General features: G+C 37.7%; 1 protein-coding gene across 5 annotated transcripts in view; it reads right to left on the bottom strand.

The window, feature by feature from the left end:
* Positions 1–1,005: 1,005 nt before the first annotated feature.
* The window catches only part of ASAP1 (ArfGAP with SH3 domain, ankyrin repeat and PH domain 1), a 128,812-nt gene continuing 102,116 nt past the window's right edge, over positions 1,006–27,701 (bottom strand). For 3 of the 5 annotated variants that reach the window (XM_064644709.1, XM_064644718.1, XM_064644727.1), the window contains 7 exons: positions 27,283–27,505; positions 17,395–17,556; positions 14,468–14,534; positions 12,172–12,230; positions 9,405–9,907; positions 5,541–5,663; positions 1,006–3,681 (listed from right to left, as the gene is read on the bottom strand). In XM_064644709.1, the coding sequence (XP_064500779.1) occupies positions 3,607–3,681; positions 5,541–5,663; positions 9,405–9,907; positions 12,172–12,230; positions 14,468–14,534; positions 17,395–17,556; positions 27,283–27,505 (1,212 nt within the window). In that variant the 3' untranslated portion in view covers positions 1,006–3,606. The remainder of the gene's footprint in view (positions 3,682–5,540; positions 5,664–9,404; positions 9,908–12,171; positions 12,231–14,467; positions 14,535–17,394; positions 17,557–27,282; positions 27,506–27,701) is intronic. The other 2 variants (XM_064644735.1, XM_064644743.1) reach the window with 1 other exon arrangement.

Below are 27,701 nucleotides of genomic sequence, written 5' to 3'. Positions count from 1 at the left end.
TCTGCTCCAAACAGTATATGAGATATCCACCTCAATTTTAACTTAGGAAAGGAAATCAATACATGTCACTGAAGAACATGTAATACAAGTAGGACAGAGAACTGAGGGTGTTGGAATCAATGGCTCTCTGAATGCTGTTATCTGAAATATTGTCACATGGTAGAAACTGAGCAAGAGCAGAATATTTACCCAGACTTCTTCCCTTGTCCCACATCCATATTTCATCCTCCTTCCCACATGTTTAAGCTTATGTAAAATTGAAGGCCCCAAACTAACCAAGCAGAATATTCTGTGATGGTGGGTCATCACTCCAGCACTACAATTCAGTGCTGCAGAAGCTCTTTCCACGGCAGTCTCCTGAGCCCTGCGTTGTGGCAGTTACTGTTCTTGATACAAACCAGATCTGATAGCTCCACACTCCAGCTTTTCCTCTGGCTAAAGGATGTTCTTGTTGCTTTCTAGCAATTTTAAGTGACTTGTTCTTTTTAGAGCAGCTTTGACAAGAATGGGTCTTACATGAGAAACATGCAAGAACTGAGTCAGGGATGGGAGAAAAAATAACCTCTGCAAGCTGGGTTGGAACCGAAATTCTAGGCAACAAGGTCACTCCATCCAGGAAAGGTTAGCAGTGCTCTAGCTGGTGTGAGAGCTGCTGTCAGGCAGAGTGGGCCATGCTGAGCAGTTCCTTTCAACCCCACGGGCCAGCTGTGGAAAACAAGAGAGTGGACTGGCTTCCTGCAGAGCCTGCTAAGCCAGAGAGAAAGCAATCGAAACTCATGGACAAAACAAGTGGTTTGATGCTAACTTTAGTAAGTAAAGTTTTCCAGATAAAGGCAATTGCATCCATATTTAACAGTTGTTAAAGAGATACACATTTAATTGCATTATATAAGGAGTGCTTTATATTCAAGTGAAAACATTTCAAGTGTGTTAGTTCTACCTGTTTGGAATTCAGACTTTCTCCTAGAAGATATTCCAGTTGACAAAAAGGGCCTCGTTCAGATATCTGGGATCAACTGAATACATTTATTTAAAAGCAATTTTAAATATTAAAAAAGTAGAAATTAACACATACAGTACTCAAAAACTGTCACATTAAATACATGTGAATAGACATGTGTACTGATGTTTTACCTTAACATTCAATGAGAAGTCAAGATTTTAACTAGTGGCATGACCAGATCTGATTTCTGTACATGTTGATGTACTATGTAATAAAAAAATAAATAGCAACTGTTGTTCAACAGTAAATAAGACATCATCTGCAGAGCAAACTTCCCCCTCTGGGGGCACCTTCCCCTGCCCCTCCCCCCAACCCTTTATCAGCTAATTTTCCATAAAGATTTAGACTTTCCAAATACTATGTCATATACAAAATTGCAAACAGTGGCTCATTGAGTTCAAATATAATACTGTACTTAAACTCAATCAATATCATACATTTTCAGATTTCTTGTGACCCACAATAAGCCAGAATAAACAGAACTATTGTTCCCGATGGAACTCATTTAATTTTATAAAATGCATATGTATACTATTTTAAAGAGCGTAGAAAAGAATAGACATTTGACTCTACATAATTTTACATGCCTAGGTTTTCTTTATATGATTTGCATTTATCAGTTTATTTCAAGATCACTTAAAAATACAATTGACCACAAAAGTGAATAGGTTTTGTTCTTTAATGCAACTTAAAACATTGTAGTAATGGATAAAATGGAATGCTAAATAAATGCTAAACCTGACTTTCTTTCCATAAAAAACAGAATAAAGTCTGAAATACTGGAGCTGGTAATACTGAAGATTAGATGCCAGCAGGCTTGCTCACTCATTGCATTTTTTTTTTTTTTTTGGAAATATTTTTTTTAATAAATGATAAAACCATTAACAGTTGATAAATGATTTGCATTTTTTTTTCCATGTGGGATTTAGACTGATATTTGTTTCTAAATTAACCACAAACAGAATTAAATATTCACTGACTACAGTCTTGTAAAACTGTATTAGAAATGAAAGCTCTCAGAAAGTCTGAGATGTGCTTTTATGAAATGAAAATCTTTCCATGCAGCCAAGACAATCTGCTTTGAAATAGCAGCACGAGGTACTGAAGCCAAAATAACATTTAAAGCAAGTTATACAAAACTACATATGAAAGTCATGGAACCTGCTACAGACAAACCATGGGAAAAACACAACCACATGATGTTTCAAAAGATGAAAAATGATGTTGAAAGTGACACAGGAAATTAAAGTTTCCAGTAATATGTTGAAGTGTTTTCTGGCAATGCAACTTTATACCAACTTTCAAGAAACTTCAGGTCAAATGCAGCCTTCCAAAGATTTTGTTAGAAATTAGCTTTATAACAGCATGTCTGTTACTTGGTGCTTCGAGTTACAACTATTACTGTCACAGTTTAGTGAACTCTATGAAAACCAGCCTGATACTTGTGATCTGAGCTCTATCATTAACAGCCTGATCAAATGCACGAGAGGTCATCTTAGCTTCTGCTTTTGAGAGCATTAAAAATAATTTAAATTTATACTTATATCACCACTTAAAAAATTTATTTTAGGTAACTAACTTTTAGCAAGGTTGAAGACAGAGGAAAAAAACCCCACAAAATCATTTTTCAAAGAGCCAATTTAGCTATAAACAAATACTGTTGCAAGCTCACATTAATCTGAATAGCAATTAAGTTAAAATGTTCTTTTCCTCAAATGTAGCTATATGACTACAGTACTACTTTTGTACAAAGGCAGGTTTCAAGTAAGCGTCTAAATGCATGCACAATGTCAACAGTTAACATTTGCTAGAAGTCCTTGGTTACTAAGAATTCAGTGAAAAAACCCAGCAAATTTCACATTTATCTACTAAAGAACAATATGACTAATTTTCATTAAAATAAGTTTTCGGATGAAATAAATTTGTAACTTTTTCTAGTGAGGTAATATCACAGGGGAACTGCAATCACAGTTTGGCATAGGTTCACATAATATAAACATGAAATGCTGTATGCACACTGTAAAACATTACTGTTATCTGTAAAGTCAGTGAATATTTGTCTTCATAATTACACTTAACTGAGCACTATATTAAATAAATATCGAAGTGGGTTTCATAGCTGTAAACTGCATACACTTATGAACTGCAGACTGATTTTTAAATTGTCCAAAACCATTCACTCATCTTAACTTTTCTGCTAAACTGTATGTTGAGAATACCAAGTTATTAGGAACAGTCATTTCTGTACAGTTACAAGGTTGACGGAGACCACCTATGTTGGAAAGCTGGCAGTCCATACGTGTGGGACAGCACGGACAGGGATGTAAGTGCTGGATGCCGAGGATGGCTTCAACAAACCCAATAAGGCGTGCCAGGTTCCAAGGCTACCATAATACTGGCAAAGGCAGAATAACACAGTATATTTACAATACATATAATTCAACCTCATGAGGTGAAACTTAAATGAATTCTTAATTTGTAACAGCAGCTATATATACAACTGTGCACAGGATTACAGGGAGGCAGCAGCGTTCGCTTTTGCTAAAAAGCCCGTCTTGCATGAAGAATGTGCAATGCTCAAGTTTAGGATTTGTTTGTTTTTACTAGTCTGACAGAATGTGCACAAAGGACACTGGAAAGACCCCTTTCCTCTCTGGCTGTCCTTCGATGTGGCCAATCTGCAACACAGGAGAAGAATGTACAAATGTAGATGCGCATGTGAACACACAGACTTCATAGACTGCATTTACTTCATTCAAAGCAGCAGAACTGCTCACAGAGCCTTTGCAAGCTCTTGGACAGTTTGAAGCAGACCTTTGAATTTGTGTAAAGGAACAAAATGAAACTGCACAAGTATATATATACATAAGACAAATTAAGCCAATTAAATCTAAAGAGAACAAAACTCCATCTTTTTTTTTTGGAAACTTTACACACAAACTCAGCGAACTTAAAGAATCTCACCAAAACAGAAGCCTGATTTTCTTTTGTCTGATAGGCTGAGTTTCAGTAACATCTCTGAAAACCATTTATCTTAGTTAACTGAATAAATCCTGAACATCTTACTGATGGGAAATGTCTGCTACAGTTGTGAAGTTAGTTATGATAATCTGCATGTTTCCCTTACTTCAGGTGATAAAATCCCAGCTATTTTCTTATTGAATTAGCATGATACCTAATGATTTAGGTGCATACTAGTTTTCGTAATAAATCACAGTACTGTCTGATTCAACTTCATGTACAACTTCTTACATGTTTTGCATAATGATAATTTATAAAGAAATAGCTAAGAAACTTATTTAAAGAAATAAAAAAATAATAACATAAGAACTTTCTACGTTTGAAGTGCAAACAACTTTCAAACTGATAACAGTGGAGCAGCAGTTCTGACTGACCACATAACCCTCTTCTCACCCTGCTACAGTGCTGCTCACTGCTTTCAGAATAATGGTGTACCTCCTTCCTCTTCCACAAGTTTAACAAAATGGGAAGGGGAAACATGCAGGGCTGGCCATTTCCTCTTGGAGAGCCAAATTTTTGAAGCATATGAGTCAACAGGCCTCGTTTCCCTTCTCAGAAACACTCAGACTGGAGCGCCTCATGGAACTTGTCAGGCGTGTACCCAAGGGTCCTAAAACAGATTCAGCAACTAATGCAATGGTAATCAGGGACTGGATGATATGGATAATAGCAGCTTTTGATACCAGCTTTTCAGCTGAAAATCTTCCATACTTAAATGAGGAGTGAGAGGAAAATGTGTAGTTGGAAACAAACCACCAAAGGTTATGCTGCACTTAGATTAGGAAATCACAGGCAACATTGCAATTAGATTTTCTTTTAATCAGATGACATCTGTCTCATTTTCCTCAGTAACAATTCCTCAGCAGGGAAGTACAATGCATCAGGGCTTTGGGGACATGAGGTGGAGTGTCAAGGGAGGACTGGAGCCTCCATGTGGGGTTGAGAAAAACCTGGTGTTAGCACTCAAACAATATGCAGTCCAGAACAGGGGGAGTATGGTATAAACCAGTGGCATGGGAAGGAAGAAGGCAAAGAAAATGTTATCTGCCTTTCATTTAAGGAGGAAAACTATCAGCTTATAGAATTAATTACAAATTATTTCTCAGAATTCCAGCAACTCCTGTAGGTATAACTTAACATTTCGAGTGAACTGAAGATCATTACATGTCTCATTTTTCATGAAGGGTGAAAGCATTTTAGACAGAGTAAAAACCACCACTTCTTCATTTAATGAAAGGCTAGTGTGCATTACAGGGAGGGACACGTGTAAATATGTGCTGCTATGAGCCAGCAACAAAGCCAAACCCAGTGGGGATGATTCTAGCAGACTCTCCCTGCCAGAGAAACGGGGTCTTTGCTCATATGAGTTTAAGGTAAGCGCTGGATGTTAGCTCAGGAAAAACAAAACAAAAAACCAAAACAAAATAGCAACAAACCCTTCACATTTGGAAAAAAAGGCTTTCCTATAAAAGTCATAAAGAAGTTATGTGGAACTGTGAAAGGGAAAGATACATACCCACCACTCTTGGTCCTCTTCCCCAGTTACAATAATTACTTCTCCTTCAACAAATGTGAGCTCATCATCATTATCTGCCTGACAGTCATAAATGGTCTTCACTCGCCTAACTTTGTTTTTCCCCTAAAAATAGAATGAAGTTTTAGATGAAGGACATGAGGAAGAGAGAAAATATATATATATAATATGAATTTTGACTTTAAGTTGTGTTTTATTTTACAAGAAGGTGAAAACTATAGATTGCTTTCCCTGCAATTGGGAACATAAAAATACAAAAACTCTGCTTCAACAAGGATATTAAAAAAATAAAATGAAAAGTTACCTACACAGGTGTAGGTTTTCTTTTTCTTACGATTCAAAACTCCCTACAGAATTTAATGTGTAGTGATTAACACGTAGGGCTTAAGAGGGCTTAAGTAATGTTTGCTTCCTCCAGTGAAGAAAGTTTAAATGATGTTCCAGTCTACTAACACACTCTTTCTCCTTTAATACATACTTCATCAAAAAGACACTATGAATAGAAAATGAAATCCAGTCTCCTCTGAAGGTTCCAAGAGAGGTAAGGGCTGAGGAAAATGCTGCATTGAAATCCCAGTATTCCTTACAGTTTTGGTTTTGGATCTAGTGCAAAAATACAGTATTCTTTGATTTCAGATCTGCTTACAGGACTGAGAATTATTTTTTGAGTGATTTTTCCATCCAAATGTTAGCATCTTCTTACTAAAAGTACCTTAATTTCAGATGGCAGTACTATTTTTTGATGACAATTCACACTCGATATTCTCACAGCTCTACCATTCTGAGTCCAAGTATTTTCTAGGTCATCCTTTGCTGCATACTGCTAATTCATATGAAAAAGCCTCAGCCATGGACTCCTCCCCAAACATATGGTTCTCACGGCAGGGAAAAGGACTTAAATTATTTCTAAATAGAGTAAGTAAGCAATATGCACAGCAAAACACTCCTGCTACTTTATATTCCTGTATTTTCATACCCACACTTCTTCAAAAGCTACAGTTCCTTCTTTGAACAGAAGTAGTCAGACAACAAGAGCACAAATACCCAAGAAGAGCAGAAGGAGAAGAGAAGCAGAAGGGCTATGAAGGAAAAAGTCAGCAGGTTTAGAGGAATTTGAGCCAGAAGTAACTTCACAGAGGAAATTTCCTAGGGAGTTTTCTCTTTGCTGTTACATACCCACTTGAAATTCCTCCATGTTTTGGCAAAAAAAAAAATATCCCTGTAGCTCAATAGCAGAACAGACACACACCAAAAGGCACTCACACTAATCTCAAGGTACAGGAGAACAACAATCATAGGGGGATCTAAGGAAGAAAGCAGTTAACATAAGACTTAAAAAAAACATGTTCCAGACAAATGAACAGAAATACCTTAAGTTCATACGAGATCAAGGGTTTTTTTTACAGCAAAGGTTTGTTGCAACAAGAAGTCACTTTAAAGAATGCTTCCTCTCTTTTTTTAAAAAGATATTCATATAATTTGAGCAAAAATCTCAACTATCAGTAGGAACTGGAATTCAATGGGAAGGGGTATTTGGGGCCATCAGCTCAAAGTCTCAGCTTTCAACTGCAAAGAACCTTTTTACAAACTAGGAGCACTTCCAATCAATCCTCTGGTGATGAAGGGAAGCAACTACTTTTGCCAGGGAAAAATTAACTTATTCAATAAAAAAGAATAAAGAAATTTACATTCCTCTAAACTTAGAGAACTGTATACAACTCAGCTTGCAAGAAAAATTATAAGAATTGCTCCTGGTTCCATCAGATTAGTGCCACAGATGAGATTTTAACATTATGTTCCTTTCATGGAGAGCAGCAACAAGCAGAATTCAAGCCCAAGTTGTATTTAATCGTGGGAAGGTTTAAAAAAGGATGGATCTGAAGAGAGCACATATGTTGCAGAACACAGTTTGGGGCACTGGTGTGTAAAGAAATGCAAGCAATTCCAGGAAATGTAATCTGTGACTATAAAACAAATACCACTACCCCCCACCAACTCCCTGAATCCAACACTAGTATTTATTAAGAAGAGATTTTATGCTTAACACTGAATAAAACAAGTTGCTATGATCATTAATAATCCCTCCATGCTCTTATTTACATTCAACACTTCTTTTTCTTTAAAAAAATAAGTATTTTGTCTCCTTTATAGAAACCACCACACACACACACACAAAAGAACACTCAAGTGCTTAGTGTGATTTCAGAAGCACTCAGAGCAAGTTTCAATTCTCTAAAAATATCCTTTCAAATCCTTATATATTATTGGCATTGGAATTCCAAAATTATATTTCTGAATGATTAATTTTCTAAAACTTTCAATAAAAAATGTAAGCTTCTCTATTTGGTGGCTAAATAGTCAAACCCAGGAGTGAAGTACCCGCAAACACTGGTGGCTGCTGTTGCAGGTCTCACTGCTACTCTGGGAGGGAGCATTTCCCCAGCTTGTGCAGAGAGGATACAGCCAGAGGATGAAAACAAGGCAAGATACTTTTAAGAGGAATTCTTGCACATTAACACTTAAGCAGAAAAGATTGCACTGAACAAGAAGTGTGCATGCAATGATGTAAAAAAACCTGTGAAGATATAATAGTTTTGATCACTGCACAACAGTGGAACTACTTAATTTTCTGCACATGTGAAAATAGCTGAGTTTGGAGAACACTGAATCTTTCCTCAGAGTTTTTCTGTGTAAGGTAGGCAAAGAGTTTTAAAACAAATAAACAAAAAACCAAAAACCAAACCAAACCGTCTACTATTTGCTTTTTTTTCTTCTCTAATAAAGTGACAAATAGCTGGGAATGTCCAGCGTCATTTGCCTGCTTATATTTAAAAGTAAACAAACTGTACTTGCAGGCACCTCTTGATCAGATACCAGTAATATTTAATCTCCAGAACACTCAGGAAGCCCAAGCAACAACCCTGTCAGTCTCAGCTGAGATAGGAGCTCACAGGCAAGTCCATGCCAGAAGCCAAGCAGAGTGATGGCTCCAGCGTGTTCTTCCTCAGACAAGCACAAGACAGAAACTCACCCTCTGCTTTCACTGCAAGAACGGAAGTGTTATTTCCTTTTACATAAGTGCTTTGCATAGCAAACCTGACAAACAAAACTATCCCCTTTTTGATGTATTCTTCATGATGAAAATCTTAAGAGAGCTCTGGAGTTTCATAAAGTTATTTCAATGTGCATATGCATGAAGAACCCTCTGTTGGAAATTGTACTGGTTAGCAAGATGAACAGCAAGATGAACTGGGGGTTCAGATCGAGTTAAAGAACCAGCTCTGTTACTACACAGCATCCAGCAATGACAATTTTGCCACTTCAGCAATATATCTGAACCTTTGTTAACCACTTAAGTACATCAACATTAAATACTCACGACAGGAACATTTACTACTTTGTCACAGTTGACTTTAAACTTTGCATCTACTGACAATAGGTGCTAACATCCCTTCTTAAAGCTTACAAAAATCAAATATAGAGATATTCTAGCAATCTAAGGCATACAGAGCTGTGAGCAAAGGCAACAGAAAAAAACACCAATTCATTCAGAGTTATGACTGGCACAGATAAAATGCCTAAAGTCTCCAGTAAATCTAAATACACTGTAATGCTCCCAAGGTTATTGTTTTATGCTACAGGTATTTGTTTCAACATGCAGGAGGCCTTGTAAACCCTCAGCATTTGCTGAGGCTGCTTGGGGGTGCAAAAAGAACTGCTCATTTCCTATCCCAACCCATAAATGTTATGTTGCTTTGTGTGCATATCTCAAGGGTGCACAGGAAGTCCTTACAGTAACTTCAAAGCCTTCCAAGGATACTTCCAACTAGCTGCAGTAATACCTACCATATTTATTTTCCTGGGAAGTGGCACGGGGGTTTCTGGCAGGGTATGTGTGATGTCATTAGACTCCTCAGATGCTTGCCTTTGGACGGTGTCTCTGGATTGTACATTTGGAGAAAGATCTATGGAGTGAGATTTCTGATTCGCCTCTGAGGGCTGAGGCTTCGGTGCTGCTTCTCCACCTTGAGTTTTAGCCAACAGCTCTCCTAGCTGAGGCTTTGGAGGAAGGTCCTTCATCTGTGGCTTTGGAGGTAAGTCTCCAAGCTGTGGTTTTGGTGGCAAGTCTCCTAGGTGAGGCTTTGGGGGCAGTTCTCCAGGCTTTGGGGGTAAATCTCCTACTTGAGGTTTCTGAGTTAATTCCAGAGGCAGAGGCTTTGGGGGCAAGTCTCCAGGCTGTGGTTTCTGTGGTATATCGATGGACAGTGAGGGCTTCTGAAACATTTCCATGTGCTGATGCGATTTATCTATTGAAAGATGATGACTGGTTTCTATTTTTCTTAGTGCCACTAAAACAAAAGAGCAAAACAATGTTTTTCATCATCTCATTTTAATGTTAAAGAAGTTAGGCACATATCAAAACTGAAACTATGTAAATGATCACATGGTCACTGAGCCCCATAACTGCCCATAAATCCTCCCAGTCTATGATAAAAGCAAGACAATACAACTTTATATAACCCTCATTCACTGAGGTCTCACTTAATTGCTCCTCCTGGAGGTCAGCAGTGCTTATTCCAACAACTACTAGGTGTCAATTTATAGATTATCTACTTAAAAGGAAATAAAGTAATCACTTTTTGGACTCAAACAAAAAAATATTAAATGTAATAAAAGACATATTTTATAAAACAACATATAGACCCACGCATGTGACTGTAACAAAACTTCTTTTTAATGACAATTTTTCAGGGATTCAGTTGAATTCCATACCAAAAAAACCCCTGAGTTTCAGGATTAGTACTTAATATTAAAACAGATGAAGGGGGTCAGGAGAGAAAAAAGTTACAACCCATGATGAAAACAACACATTTTGACCAGAAGGAACAATTTCCTATCATATTCAGCATTGCTTTGGTATCATACTCTACCAGCCAAAAAGGTGGCCTGACATTTGACTATGAAAGCAACAACACTCTCTTTGGATATCACCCACTGCAACAACACTTCCATGCTATATTAATGTCTATCTATACAAAAAAGAAAAAAAAAAAGAAGAAAAAGAAGAAGAAAAAGAAGAAGAAGAAAAAGAAGAAGAAGAAAAAGAAGAAGAAGAAAAAGAAGAAGAAGAAAAAGAAGAAGAAGAAAAAGAAGAAGAAGAAAAAGAAGAAGAAGAAAAAGAAGAAGAAGAAAAAGAAGAAGAAGAAAAAGAAGAAGAAAAAGAAGAAGAAGAAAAAGAAGAAGAAGAAAAAGAAGAAGAAGAAAAAGAAGAAGAAGAAAAAGAAGAAGAAGAAAAAGAAGAAGAAGAAAAAGAAGAAGAAGAAAAAGAAGAAGAAGAAAAAGAAGAAGAAGAAAAAGAAGAAGAAGAAGAAAAAGAAGAAAAAAAAAGAAGGAAAAAAAAGAAAATTTTGCATAGTTTCCAAGAAATTGTATAGTTACTATCAGATGCCTCATTTTAAAAACGTCTGTGTTGATACCTGTATACGGCTCTGTCTCAGACTTACGTAGTAGTGAATGTACATGCACTGATCATCCCCACGGTTTGAGATGTAAGTAAATTACATGAAAAACCCTGATAGTAGCCCTGATAGTGCTTTGAGTTGGCCCATCTTAAATTCTCACCTATATAATTTCAATCAAGGAAGTGTTGACTTCCTTTGCAATGCCATCTTAGCATGTCATTGGTGTCTCCCTCAAAAGATGATACCATGTCATAATAATTGTAATTTAAGTTGAAATTTCACATTTGCATTTTCTGTTAAAATGATTTGCACTCTGAATTTCAGACATCTAGCTTCAGAAGTCTGGACAAGTAGCATTTCCTGATCTTCAGGTGATCATCCACTTATACAGATGTAACATATATTTGACAGATTCTGTATCAGACAGAGCTACAAAGTAGGTCTACTTTCAACTTTGTAGTCAACTGCTGCAATAATTCAAAAAAAAACCCCTACATAAACTTGCTGTATGAGTTTAAAGAGAGGCTAGAAAAAAAACATTTCTAAAAGAAAAGGCCAGAAGGTATTCCCTGGAATGATGGTCTCGGCAAGCTTGTCACGGATATATAAATGAGCATGTAACAGTACCCGATTCTTTCCAAAGTAGTTATTGGGAAAACAACCCTGATGGCCAGAACATGGCATGGATACAGGTTGCTCCAAGGGTATCAAGAAATCGGACTTAGAGATATTAGGAAGAAAAAAGACTTTACAAACAAGAGCAGTCAAAGATAGAAATGGAAGCCCAGAGAGGTTATCCATGGAGATACTCAAGATGTGACTGGACAGGGCCTTGAGCAACCAGCTCTCATGGCAAAAATTTGGCCCTGCTCTGAGTTGTGGACCGGACCACAAGACCTCCTGATGTCTCTTCCGGCTTCAGTTAGTTAATGATTTTTTTTCTTTCCTCAATAGGTCTAACTACTTTTTTCAGTTTAATAAAAACCTTCCCGACCTTCCAAAATCCTTTTAGTTTTCTAAAGCTTTCATGTTTTGCAGCATTTTAGAAATAAAACTTTTGCTGAAAAGACCATATATTTAAAACAAATATCTACTCTCACCCACATTTAAAAGATAATCAGTGTAAGAATAGCCACAAAGAGAACTCTTACCTTTCTGAGGTAGTTTGGGAAGAACTCTAGGGCCAAGTGCAGTCTTTGCAGTCCCAGTGCTAAATCAACAGATGTGAATTATTAGTGCTTACAACTGTTATAAAATATATTTATTTCTCATTTTCCCCTCTACACATCCATAATTAAAAAACCCAAACCAAACAACCAAAATCCACATCTATTTTGCTTCTTTCATATAATCATCTTGTCTGTGGATCAATCCCAAAACACAAAGCACTGTTAAGAATTAACTGCTTGGTTTTTTCTTCCGAGAAAAAGGCATACAAACCCACAGAGCTTCAATGCCATAGGGCAGATATATTCTACAAACTATGGTATGTGCAAAATGTATTCTGAAAACAGGTGAAGCTGAAAGAGCAGCTCCATGGGCAGATCCTGAACTTTAAAATAATTATACTGAAGCATTCAAAATATAATCTGTCCCTTATGTCAGTGGTTTGAAGTTTGCCAGGACTGAGCCTATGCCTTGTAGCCCACTGATTTACACACACACTGCTGCTGCTGCAGTAGGAAACAAAGTCTGTGATACTCCAAGGAAATACTGATGACTGTGGTAAAACAACATGCTTTACTCTGTCAACCCGTGTTGCACCTGAGTTAGCTACTTGGAGTGGTGAGCAACAAGACAAGCAGGACAGTTGCAAGTAATTTAATTAATTAGTTAATTACATTAATAGCATAAAAAATTAAGATAGTTGCATATTGTCAAAGTTTTCCATCTATGCTTTTTGTTGTAGCACATTTTTTCCCCAGAATTAACATCAGGCTGGCTCAAATTTGCAAACATGGTATGTGAGCGCAACAAGTTTCAACAAATTCCACCAAATTTTTTCCTTTAAAACCACACACAGGTCACTTTTATAGAAAAGAACTGTGGAAGAAAAGAAAGTAAGTTGATTTAAGGCATAAAAATCAAACAATAAATAAAAATCAGTATTAATTTAAAATAATGACTCAAAAAAAACAAGAGGAAAGAAAAATGTCTGAGAAAGTTGCCAGAGTATGTTCAACAGAGCAGAGAGTCTTCTGCATCACCAGCCTTGATTCTGGTATTATTTGTCTCTGCAGCCAACATTTCAAAATGAGCACGATGAAACACTTTTAATTTCCTACCTGTTTTTTAAATGGCAAAAATATACCATGACATGAAACTGAAAGAACAGCCAAGCTCACTCTTGATTCAATATACCATAGATTCACAGAATATCCTGGGTTGGAAGGGACCCACAAAGATGATCGAAGTCCAGCTCCTACCTTGGCCTTTATCTAATGCCATGGAGTACAAATACCACACTTTTACCCTTGTCTGGCAAGTGTTGAGCACAGGCCCAGGTCTTTGTGCTATGGAGCATCACCACTTTTCCCCTGAATGGCCAGTGCCACCTGGATGGATTCAGCAAACGTGGCAAGTCAGCTGTGCTGCCAATAACAGCTCCTCTGCCTGTCCTGACAAGGCAGATCACAGACTGGGGGGTGTCCAGGAATTCTACCTGCACATCTTCTGCTGTGACCTGTTTGACGTTACACATCTCTCTCCAGTCACGGCCTGATCCCGCACACTTGTGGTCATGCCAGGTCGTGTGCCTGAGGCAGGTGTTTGTCAGAATCACCGCGCTCTGAACCGCAGGACTTTGGAATCACAGTGCAGACAGAGGAGTAGCAAACACTAAGTGACAGGAATGTATGGCTGTCCTTACTTCTCCAGCTATTGAAAAAGACACTTGTAATGGACAGACCTGATGAACTACGAGCTACAAGCAGTTTGTGTTATTGCAGACTGTGTGGCAGCACATAAGCTTGACAGGCTGGAAAACAGTTAAGCTGGAAGACTGAGATGAATTCTCTCTCTTACAGATGATGCCACCTCGTACCCAGAGTGACACTACTGCAGCTACGGGCATGAAACCTCACACTGAAACAGACAAAATGAAATGCCAGGAGACATGAAAATAAAACTTTTGTGCTGCTGGACTGCAGTCTGAGGCAGCATTCCCCAGCTCAGAGAGCACTGCTGTAGGAGCGGCAGAGAGATTCGGGTACAAGTCGTTCTGTCCATCCCGCTCAAAGGATGGATTGTGTATGGACAGCAAGGAACAAAGCGTAGGAGGCTCAATGAAGCCACAGTATTTGTATGCTACTAAGGCATGCAGAAAACTAATGAAGAAACACAGCTAGGATTTTATGTCCTCTGAAAGGCTTTTTTCCCCCCTCTAATTTACAAATTAGTTATGTTTACTTAAATTTTCATCTTTGCCTTCATATGTGGAGATTTTACCTTGATTGCTGAGACATCCCCTCAAACTTGTTTGCAGCCTTAGTTGAAGGTGGGCCCAAATCATTACCTGAGGTGAAAAAAAGGACCATTAAAAAAACTAAATAATTAGGATAACTGAAATATAACCAACAGAGGGTGCAACTTAAAGAAAAACACATATTCCTCCAAGTCTCTTCTATTCACGATGTCTAAAAGATAATGTAAAACTTCATTCTTCATTAATAACTTTGTAGCTGAAAAAGCAGCAGGGACCATAATAATACAACGTGACCTTTCATGTAACACATTTTAAAACAAGCCACATCTTCTGGCAAGGGAAGATTGAATGACATTGCTGTAGGGCATTTGTTTTGAAATAGTGTTTCAATTTTCCTTGAATAGAAGGAGATACTGCAGGCCAGTATCAGACAAATTTATCACAGATGTTTACATTTTTTGCTATGAGGCATGTCTTTTTAAAACCACCACGAATTTGATTTTATTCACAAAACATTAAATTTCTAAGGATTGGTATTTTGTCCTGTGTAAAGAACAGCCTTTACTGATTTAATGACTAAGTCTGTATGTTCCCATTACCTGCACAATGACCACTGGTAAGGAAAAGATCCTGGGTATACTGAATTCTGTGAAAAGGCAGCAAAATCCAAACCCATGTGCTCTGGACTCCTTCAGCAGAAGGCTTCTCTTCCACTAGCCATCACCATTGCAAGTTATAATGATATTAACTCCTTTGGTTTAGTGCCTTTGCCATTCCCCCTTGCCTCTCCTATTACAGCATGTCTTAGCAATCTTAGAACCAACTTCAACAACCATTAGTAAATTTTGTCATTGAAATAGATGCAAAGTGACATTTAATGAGCCAAGAACACAAAATGCTTCTCATACAAAAGAATGACACGTTTGCCTAAATACCATTCTTAGTGCATTGAAGTCTAAATGAAACAGCAGAAAAGGCTCATGCTGAGCCTTGCTAAAAATATGTTTGTATTTAAAAGTGGGGAAAAAAGCAACAAAGGTAAAACAAACAGCAAACCCGTCACATGTAGATCCTATGGATAAAGCAAGGAAAAATATCTCATGGTTGCTATGGAAATCCAAAATAATCTACATGACATTTTTAGAACATCTTTGAATAGTAACTCAGTTTGCTTAGACATAAGCTAAGGATTGCTCTGCTTGAAACTTCAATTAATGCACAGATTAGAAAACATGCTGAAATTCAACATAGCAAAAAATATAACGACACAGAAAAAAGCTTCTGAAAGGAAAAGCAGTGAACATCTGACAATATTCTTAAGCCAAAAACATGAAGGCAGATACAAGAAACTCCCTCTTTTATAAATGTAAAATTTAATACTTGCTTAAAAATCGAAAAGGACTTTCAAAAAAGTCCTTTTGTACAGATCTCAGATAAGAAACATGGGGAGAAGAGGTCTCCCTTCCATCCACTGAAGTTTAGCCTGCACTGAAGAGCAGCAAAGAGACAGAAAGAGCCATGTTCTTCTCCAGCCCTGCTCTGACAAGGTCTTCTACTGCTACAAGCTTCTTCATCTTCAACTGCACACCTGCACCTTTCCCATATTTTCCTTTTCCTTTATCTGTTGTCTAAAGATTTTAAAGAAAAGTTGGCACTGGCTTAACATCTTATCCTACCATACCTTCATTCTAATAGCGTTACATTCTATAGTATTCTAGTACATGGTACTTTAGGTGCTGTTTTGGACTTAAATATTTGGGATTTTTTACATTTTTAGAGTCCAAGCCCTTCAAAATATCTTTACTACCTCTGAAATAGTACAGGACTATTGGACTTCAGAACACAGGACACATTTTTTTTTCCATATCCCGGACCTCTAAGAAGTAGGGAACTGAAAAGATTGACATTATTTGTATTCCTTCAGAAAAAAATCTTTGCTTTTCCTTGGACTCTGTACTTTTCTCCATATTGAATCCTAGATTCAATCACACATGAATACTCCATGATTGACCACATTTAACTCAATTTGCTGTAAAAATGGTGGTTTTAGCTTAGCATTTTTATTTTTAGGCTAGTAATTGTGTGTTTATACTAGAACAGAGAGAGGATACTCCTAAGATATAAGTAGTGTATGGATGACGCCCTTATGCAAGCATTGGATTCCAGCTTGAAAATTTACAGATTCATGAAAATCCTGCCACAAAAACTAAAATTATAGAAAATTACATGGGCCTGAGATTTATAGCTACAGAAAGAAGCTGACTGCGTAGAGCAATTTTTATTGAAAAGAGGAAGAATCTGAGCAGTCTGGAAAATAGTGTCTAAAAAGCATCTGTCAGAAAGGTATCCTGCTATAAAAAAATGATTTTTAAAGTGCTGTTTCTGTGTAACTTCTGCAGATAGAAGGCTGCAAACCTATCAGTCTCTGTGTAGGTACAGACAACATCACAAAAGCCAAATACATATCAAGACAACACATTCCCACCAGTGAGGTGTGAACATTTCATGGGAGAGATGTGGCACAAAGCCCTCTGGCAGTTGTGAGACCTGCACAGACTCATTGAGGTCCATCTGTCCCAAATCTACCTGGATTAATGAGCTCGTCAGAGCAGCATCAGGGGTGAGGAGGCAGAGGCAGAGCAGAGCAGCAGCTGAGGGGGCCGGGGTGAGGGCAGCCTGGGCAGCTAAGGCAGAGAGAGGGAAGCAGTGGAGGAGGTTGGATTGGGCCCCAGGGGAGCGTGGAATATTTTCAGCTTTCTCAAGTGAGACTTGGCTGCAGCAGCCTGGGAGCCAGAGTGACAGAGGACAGAACTCTTGATTTATCTGAGCTGACATTACATCAAGCTGAAATCATTGGAAAGCAAGCACCAGGTAAAAAGAAACCAAAGATCATATATCATCCATCATAAAGGTTTTCCCTTGCCCTTTTGTTTTGCATTTCAAAACTCACCCCAAGGAATTGGGCCCTTATTCTGGGGTCCATGAGGTAGTGGGCTTGGTGGGTCAGAGAGGGTTCTTTTGTGTCCTGGGGGTGGGGGAGGTGGTCTCTTCTTGGAAAGAGTGGAGCTGCCACTAGAGGTTTGAGTGCTTAGAGGGAGGGTTGAAGGTGGGCCTGCAAAATAACAAACAACCTTCTTACAAATACATGTGCATAAACGTCAAAGCAGCACTGAAAAATTCACAGTCAGACCCACAGCGAAGTGCAGCAAAAGACTAAAATAAAAAGACAAGCCATGCCAAAACACTGTTTAGATTAAACGACATGTTCACCACATTTTTGACCATCTCAGCTGTGGGAATATAAGGAACTTGACAATAGAATGACACATGTACTTATGTTTAAGAAATACAGAATCACACCAGGATTTCTAATTTTAGGCATTGTTTAAAAAAAAAAGCCCTGAAAATTAAGTAATATTTAGCACATGGGATTAAAATTCCTTTTAATTTATACCAGAACAAAATAGCTTTCTAGATATTCTACTATGTGAGTTTTTTCTCTTCCAGAGCATCCCATACAAACTCTGCTAATAAACTGGGGGGAAGGAAGGAAATAGAAATCTATCTACAAATTTTCCTTGCACTTTTAAATATGATTGTAAGCTCGAGAAGCTTTTCTGTAATTATTTTCCTTTTTTTCTGTGGCTTAAATAAATCAAATTATGCATTCTAAGAGCAATGCAAATTGCTGTACACGGTATAAATTAAAAACCAGAGAAGTCCTTTCTGAGACTGAGATTAGATATTTAATGGTAGCAGCACTTATAAGAGCTTATGCAGTCACTCCTACCCTTAAACACTTTTATTTCCCCTTGCATTAATGTTGGCACAAGTATTATTCAACACAATGCTTGTTTCACAGGATATGGGAACAGATACAGATTGAAAGACAAAATAACCCAGAGGAAAGACAAGAGTTTTCCCTAATCAGCTTCACCATTGACCTTCAAAAATGTCTCTAATAAGAAGCTCAAGGAATCAGGCAGAGCAGGGCACAAAACATAGTGAGGGGACAACTGCTCAAGTCAACTGCCATTACTGCCCAAAGAAATTACTTGTAACACTTATCTAAACTAGTTCTACATTAGGTTAGAACAGCTCTAAGGGTTTTGTTGTTGGGCTTGTTTTCTTTTTCCTGCTAGGTTGCTGTTTTGTTTTGCCTTTTTTTTTAACTCTTTTAATCTAACCAACAACTAACACTATTGCAGACATGACCTTGCAATAAGTTTTGCACATCAGAGAGCTTTGCCATCACAGTCTGGATAAAGGCAGAAAATCAACATAAAAATTTAAAAGCAAAGTCTATTTATACCTGAAACTTCAACTCTATTGTCACAGATTTTGTAGCACTGTAGAACCAAATAGCCTATTTTTGAAAATCTAATTTATTTGAACAGTATTTGAGACAAAAATCTTCATTCAGTTACTTGACATATACCCTACCCTGTGCACAGGAGGAGAGCTGCCTCTTTAAAACTATTTGTGACAGTTGATTATAGGTAAACTGAAAATTATCAAAGCTTGCACTCCTTCCAAAATTATTATATATCATAAAAGTATTAAAATCTGTGAAGAATAATATTTGTTAAAATTCCTTAGATGAAGCATTAAACACTGACAAAAGTAATTTCAATGATCACATAAGCATGGGTCTGTTTGCCAGATATTTTCAGTGGGTGACCTCCCTCTTTCTTCTAATCTGCAAAGAAAAAATTAATAGAACTTCCCATAATGAGTTAATAATTCAATCTACTCTCTTCCAGATTCAAGCCTGGAAGGCCTTCTGCTGTGCAGGAGAATATCTCAAGCACAAGCCCAGCAGGTATTTTGGGCCTGGCTTAATTAATTGGTTACTTCGATAAATCGAATTATATATTTTGCGATTGTTCCTCTCAATTTACTTTCAAGTTCACAAAACCACTAACTGACAAGAAGTCAAATGCCAGTGCAATTTAATGATTGTTCCCCAGTTTGCATCCTTATTCTTTCTCATTTTAATTTCTTCCTCGAGTTTAAGGAAGCAAGATAATTTAAACTGTGCATTGAGATGTTTCTGAAAGCAAAACCAACATTTCACATGTTACATTTTGACTGATGATCCCTTAGACTTCTGCAAGTTAGCAATTCTTTCTTCTCTTAAAGAAATACGAACCAAAAGTTGTTCTATAAACCATTACATAGCTCAGAGCGTATCTAGGAATGACGAGGGGAAAAGCAACAGTCAATATCCACTGTTAACAGCGACATTATTCTTAAAGCATGTCGAGAACGTACAGGGCACATCAGAGCAGTGTTTGTCTCCTGCCCTGACACGCGGCACTGGAGAGTTTCACGCAGCCAAAATGCCTCCAAGTGGGAATGTCCGACCGCCCCCTGGCGCCCGCCTGCCCGCACTGCACCGACACGGTCACGGGTCACCCACACCGGGCTTCAAGGGAAAAGAGGCCAGGAAATGCACCGAAATAGTACTGAGCACTTACTGCAAAAATAAAACTTCAGGCATGAAGTAAAAGTTGTACTTCTAGTTGCCAATAAAATGAAAAAGCCTTATCTACAAAAATAAAATTTAGTAGAATTAAAAAAAACCCTTAAAATTATGTTACATGGGCATATTTCAGCTGACTTGTATATATCCAGACATCACAGATGACTTGAAAAACATCACTTCATAGCTTTCAAAAGTTCACGTGGCACACAAAAGTCACAGGGAAAAGGTGTTAAAGTATTAAAAATTGTGCATCCTTTCAGACTCCTAGCATTTGTTCCTATATTAGACTCACAGAAGCAACAAGTATGAATATAGAGGTCATACATTAATGATTACTTGGCTAAAATACAAAATAACTTACTATCAAAAAGACAAAAAATAAAGGAAAACTTCAAAACATCTTTTCAGAAAGAGGTATAAAGTCACTTCATGCTTTGAATAAAGAAAACATGGGAAAAGTTCTTGAATCTAAATCAGTTTATGGAAACAGCTGGTGAAATAACACAAAGATCTGATGATGTATGAACTGTCTGTAAAATTGTTATGAAATACAAGGTATCATAGACTCACTCAGGTTGGAAAAGACCTTTAAGATCATCAATTTGGACATTGCCAGGTCCACCACTAAACTGTGTCTCTGCTCCTGCACCTCTGAGGTTTTGTTCCTGAGGAATATCCAGCCTTCCTGGATTTCTTTGCCCTTCAGGACTGTTTCCCAGGGGACTCTGTCTACAAGGCTCCTAAAGAGGTCAGAGTCTCTCCCCTGGAGGTCCAAGGTGGCAGTTCTGCTGATCCTCCTCCTTACTTTTCCAAGAATTTGTGATCCCTGTGCCCAACATGGTCACCATCACCCATGAGTCCTTCTCTGTTCACAGACAGCAGGTCCAGTGGGTGCATTCCCTAGCAGGTTCCACCACCAGCTGTGCCAGGAAGTTCACTTCCACACACTCCAGGAACATCCTAGAGAGACATCTGGTAAGCTGAATTCCCCTATGAGAACAAGGGCCAGTGATTGTGAGACTTCTCCCAGCTGCTTGTAGAATATCTCATCTGCTTCTTCATCTTGGTTGGGTGGTCTGTAACAGACTCCCACCAGGACATCTGCCTGCTGACCTCCCCCTTGATTCTTACCTATAAACATTTGACTCTACTGTCACCATCACTCAGCTCAGACACTCAAAACACTCTCTAACCTACAGGGCTACTCCACTGCCTCTCCTTCCTTGCCTGTCCCTTCTGAAGAGTTTATAGCCAACCACTGCAGCACTCCAGTTGTGTGACTCATCCCAGCCTGTTTCCATGATGACAGCCATGACATTGTTTTCCCACAGCATAACAGCTTCCAGCTCCTCCTATTGGTTGTCCATGCCAAGTGCATTGGTGTAGGTGCACTTCAGTTGGGATATTGATCCCACCACCTCTCTGGGGGAAGAAGCCCTATGTGATTGTTTCGAGGCATTTCTGTGCTTTGTGTCTTTGCTGCCACATGGCTCTCCATTTCCCTCCTCCACTGGGACAGCAGACCAAAGGACCTCACTAACACACTCCCTCAAACACTGGTGCGCTGCCCCCAGGAATGTCTCTAGCGTGCCTGGTTTTATCCATTTAAATCTAGGTTAAATCTCTTCCAATGAGCACTAATCACTCAGTGGCAGGTACCATTGCTCCCTGGCCAAGCTGGCAGAGTTACAGTCCCTTCCTGCATGGCATTCCATGCAAACTCCCATGCAAAGTGCTGCACCATGTCCTGTTCACTTGCACTGTTCCTGGTGCTACATAGGAATTTCTTTATACACATCTGAGCTTGGCCACCTTTGCTCCTCGCTCCTCGCTGTGGGTTCCTTCCAGCTTTCCCACTCCCCCGAGGTTCCCTGGTTAAGGAAACACTCCTGGGCCTGCGTGGGACATGCCCAGAGCTGTTGCCTCAGCAACTGTATGTGTGTGTGTGTGTGTGTGTGTATATATGTGTATCTATATATTTACACATATATGTGTATCTATATATTTACACATATATGTGTATCTATATATTTACACATATATGTATATATATTTACACATATATGTATATATATATATACATATATATGTATATATATATACACACATATATGTATATATGTGTGTGTGTAAAAACAAAATCTCAAAACAATTGTTACATGACATTTTTAATGATACGAGACTAGGGTAGATATCTTTAAGCAATTAGAGCAGTTATTTTTCTAGATCAAAGATATTTTGTGATTTTTAACCAGGCAGCAATGAAGCCATCCATTTCTCCTCCATAGACATCTTAATCATGATTTCTCACATAATTGAGGTATTCACATTTCATAAAGGATATTTTCCTAACACAAGCAAAACCAACAAAAACACCCACTTTGACCTATTTTTTTTTTTTTATTTTGCTTCTATTGGGCTTTCTTTTCCTCAGCAATTGCTTTCAATACTGACTGTTGTTATACTTTATCCCTTTTTCATGTTACAAGGATCAGGCTTTCATGTGTAAATAGATTAAATAATCCCAAAGTTATTGTATGAAGGTGAATAACTGGATAAGGTCTGCAATTAATAGTGCATTGCCCTTCAGTGTTTGTGCAGTTAGTATAGTAATGATTAATTTGTGTACTTGTGAAACCATGCAAAGCTGTTGCCATTCAATTAAGAAATGGTGGGTTTAGAGTGTAAAACCCCCACTTATGTAATTTTTTTTTACCACTTAATGAGACAGAGGGAAGAACCAAAATTCCAGTTAATGGCAGAACAGGCACTGAAAAGGAAAGCAATTTATATTAAAAATAGTATTTTTATTTACAAGTGTTGTTATTATAATTTTTAAATTTTCCATGAGTGACTTTTTGCACAGATATTACTAAAAACCTTCTTCAGTTTGTCTTACTTCACATCATATGTTTTCAGTATTGAAAATAAGACCATAATGAAACAAAAAAATTATTGTGATCATTCTGTGAATAAGAAAGGTAAGAATATATACATTGATGCAACATTAGCACTTGAACTATATTTTATAATTAATGCTAAAAATGTCTTGTTAAAAAAAAAAGACAAAATTCATTAAAGAATGTTGTATTTTGTGTTGATTCAGAAATAGAACAGCCCATGAAAGCAACAGTGGTCAGCCAGCCTTCCATTCCTACTATGATATTAAAAAATACAGAGTTTGAGTGGGATAACTAGTATTATTTAATCAAAATGTGCAACACATTTATAAGAATATTTAAAAAACTAAGTCATTAAGTATACTTAAGAGAAGTATATAAATCCTAAAAGCATTCAGAAGAAACAGAAGAAACCAGATGACCTTAAAGGCTGAGGTAATGGAAATGAGATTAACTACATTTGTGCTATAAATTAAGGACTTCAGTTGAAAATGGTAGTAGTGACTGCGTAATGCCTGCTATGCCACAGTATGATACAATCATGAAAAAAATGAGAAGGATGTTTTGATGTGGTATTTCCAGTAGAAAGAGCAAATTTTACTGCTGTCCCGACACTTCCAGCCACTTGTGTTTCAGAAAGCCATTTTAAACAGCAAAGGTATGGATAAGAGCTAATGTGATGAAAGGATAATTTAAATCATAGGAAAATGAAAATACTCTTTGATCAGATAAGGTGAAATAATCTTGGTTTGTTTAGTCTAAGAAACCAGAAATGAAGACCTGTAGGGTTGCCCTCCAGGCAGTGCCCTGATATGGTCACCAGTGACTGAAAAATCACCAAAGCCAAACAACAATGTTGGTACATGCACAAGGTAATTTAGTGGACTTAAGAAGATTCCTAATCCTGTGAGCAATGCAGTCAGACAACTTCTAGAAGTTATTAAGTTATTAAATTCAAATAAGGTAATTTGGCTAGAAATTGAGTCTGATCTAGTGAAGGAGCAGACAATATCACAGTGTCTGCAGTAGCAGTGGAACGGAATCACAAAAGAAGAGCCTTTGGGTCTAGGTACCTAATGTTAGAGCTGAGACAAAGTGCAAAATATGAAAACTCGTAGGTATTGAACATCCAAACTTTACATCATGACACAGAATTGATCCCTGACCTCCATGTTTTTCCAATATGAGAGAAATAGGCAGAACCATAAAAAAAAATCAATTAGCTTTCAGCTAAAATGAAGGAAACCTGGCTTAGATTGCCTAATATTCCTCCATAACTAGTTAGCAACATCACCCTCCCATTGGATTTGCAATGAAAGTTGTGCAATGTGGCAAGTCATGCAACTACTTAAATATTGATTCTTTTTTTTTGAAAGCTTTTTGTAAAACAACAGGCAGATGACCTGCTAGATGTCGGGAGCCATAATGTAGGTGTGCAAGCTGGAGAGAGCAGTAAAAAAAATTATTTGCAGACTGTTAGAGACTAAAGACTTGACTGACAACACAAGTAAGTTGAATCTGAATAAGCTTAGATAAACTATTGCAAAAGCCCACAGTGGTTGGCTCAGGCAGCTACTGCACTTATTCTGTACTTTTCATTCTATTAGGATAAACTAAACCTGTAGCAGAGATAGCAGAGAGTAAGATGTATCCACAAATGACACAGTTCAAAGTAAAATATATGATCATTCCAGCATTTTTAGGAGTATTTTGAAAAGTTATAAAACTGGAAAGTCTGGACATGCATTATAATGATGTATGGAGAAACTTAAAACATCCCAATATCACCTCTTCTAACAATTACAATTATTTTCAACCAGCATGTCCACTGCAAAACATGAGCAAGAGTGGTGTGCCTTATGTAAATGGCTTTAAATTTACCTTCTTTCCCCAACACAAGTCCACTGGATGGCTTCCTGATCCCTGTGGCACCTCAGGAACACCATGGAACCTTTCTATCCAGGAACTTCACTGGCCAATGAAGCCAGCTAACAGAGGGATACAGGGAGGAGGGTTTTTTTAAATATAGAACAGGTTCTGGAAAGACAGTTTTATATGTATGTCCCAAAGGATAAAAAACCATGAAACTTTAAAATCTTCCATGCTTCCTTCTAAAATACAGACCTCAGCTGTCCATTCCCTACAGACTCCATGCGCCAGCAGGGTCCCATGGTATCTGTCAGGGCCTCACAGCAGCACAGGGACAAAGATCACATTACATTTGGGACAGAAGGTAAGTTTAAATTTAATTACAGATTCAATTTTTTTCTTACTCTTGCTATTTGGGGAACTTAATGCAAAATGTAACACTGTTTTCATATAATCTTAACTCAAATATTAAAATGAACTTTTACAACAACAAAAAAGATTTGATAAGCAAGCTTGTCTGTTAAACTGTGATGTAAGGGATATAATCTATTATTACTAATCTCAAAAGAGCAGATAAATTCTAGAGGATTATTTTTTTCCTACAGAAACGAAATTAAATCTGACTGTTTCAAAATTCACGTGTCACAAGTGTCTATGGTAGTAGAAAATCTCTGCTTCTTTTTCTTTTAAACAATCCATTTGGGAGTTGGAAAGGGGGACATAACAAGGTGAGGCACAGTTTATAATGAAGCATAAGTGCATCCATAGTGATGCATCTAGAGTAACCTTTCCACACCAATGAGTTTTCCTATGCATGTTCCCCATCCTTTTGAGTCTTCAATTATTCCTGTAACAGAGGCATGTATTTAATGTAAACCCCTAAAACTGATTAAATACTTTACAGTATTGTTGAATGGATACCAACCAAAAACTCAGTATTACTCACAGACTGTAGAATTTTGGCATGTTTGAAACAGAGAAGCACAGTGACTTTACTGTAACAGCAGTTCTATTAAACCCCTCTCTCAGACATACTCTGTGAATCTGATATTTTCCACTCTGATGAAGCAGTTAATGTTACATTAGAAGGCAATACTTCTCTGTATTTTGTGATAATATATGATTTTGCTGTACTAGAAATAAAAATTTCTTTTATGTAATCTTTGACATGAAAACATGGAAGAACTCAATGCCTCGATTCTGTCTGAGTAGCTTCAGTGCTTGTCTAGGAACACCCAGGAACTTGCAGGAACACCTATGAGAATGCCTAACATTTCTGAAACTAGAATACATACTCAGAATGAAATGTGCACATCAGTATTCCCCTTCCTGGAGAAAAAGACAATTTTCTGAGTAAGTATGTATGAGACCACTATATAATGACAAAGAAGTAATGTTGGTTATAATCCATCTAAAGCTGACAACATACTAAGCAGTGTTTACAGGCAGACACCAGACAAGATCCTTAATCACCTTCAGGAAATGGGATTCATGATTAGTTTCCAAGTCTTGCAACTTTACAGCAAGAAAAAGTTATCCTAGGTCAGACTGAAGGAACATGTAAGCCACTACACTGTGTCTGCAATGGACAATCCATAGCAGACTGTTACACAGAGCATGTTAAAGGGATGGAGGAGAGGAAGGAAAAGGTTAGAATCTTGAAATGCCAACAAGGAGGTCAACATAGTAAAGTTACAAGGAATACAGCTGAGTCCCCAATGAAACTGATATAAAAAACCTCATGTGAAAAATGCAAACCCTGGCAAAATCACTTTGCCTTGTAATGGGAAACAAACCTGTTTAAAAGAGAACCAAGGAATCCATGTGAAAGCTGCCAGTACATAGTAAAGTTTGATGGTGGAACAGTAGTGCTTAAGCACAGCATCTGAACCATGTGAAAACAAAGACCTGATGCCAACACACTGTGTCCTGTCCCTTTTATTCTTTCATATTTTGATGGGGCCATCTCTGTATCTTTTTCAAATGAAGTTAATTACCAGCCAAGAAATGAAATATAAAGATACAACAGTGCTCACAAAAGGGAGCATGAGGATAACTGCTGAAGCATTAGACTATACTGTAGCCTTGATTGCAACTGAAGATTTCTCTAACAAGTCTACTGTAAAAACATAATTTTTCTGTTTCTAAACTAAACATGTAAAAAGGGGGAAAAGATAAGGGGTTTCTTTGTCCTAAAAAGTAGATCTGCACAAAATATAATACAGCAACACGTTTTGCTCCATAAATATATCCTCTAAACTTGAAGACTACAGATATCTAGGTCAAACCAACACGATCCACTAGAGCTGCATGACTAAGTCTCTTAAAATGAAACAACTTTAATTTAGCAGAATATTAGTTTATTTTTCACCCATTCATGTGCAGGATTATAAACGAGTCCATTACTAAATATCCCCCTCCCTCCTTTTTTTAAGTTTAGAACATCCACTGTACCATATTACTGCATCAATGCAACAAGAAAAACATGCTACATCTTGAAACACTGCAATGTACCTGATTAAAGGAAGGATAACTCTGGGAAAAATCACTGCTTGCAAGTGTAGGTTGGAGACAGACTTACCTTTGCCAGCATTTCTAGGAGGAAGGGGAGGAGCATCGGCAGTTGGAGAGGTGGGTGAGTCTGTGCTTGCAAAGATCTGGTTGGTAAAAGCTCCATAGGAGAGTCTTTGCTTGTCTCTGGGAGTGCTAAATGAAGGGTGAGTCAGTTTGTCTTGTGGAGAAATGCTTGAAGAGTGACAAAAACTTTGGGGTCTTGGAGATCTTTCCTTTTTTATAGGACTGGGCTGTGAATAGAAAAACAAATACAGCTGTCTAAACACTAAATATAGTAAATACGTTTGGAAAATAATATGCTAGACCATATTTTAGTGAACACGAGCCTAATTTTTTTCTTTATTGGACAAATAAGCCCCCGTTCCTCCCTTTTTCAGCAATTCAACCTGAAAGGTGCTTTCTTCTAACTGAAAATTAAGATTGTAG

This window comes from Pseudopipra pipra, chromosome 1, assembly GCF_036250125.1.
Source record: "Pseudopipra pipra isolate bDixPip1 chromosome 1, bDixPip1.hap1, whole genome shotgun sequence".
Classification (NCBI taxonomy): Eukaryota; Metazoa; Chordata; class Aves; order Passeriformes; family Pipridae; genus Pseudopipra; species Pseudopipra pipra.
This window is presented reverse-complemented; position numbering and strand designations above follow the sequence as displayed.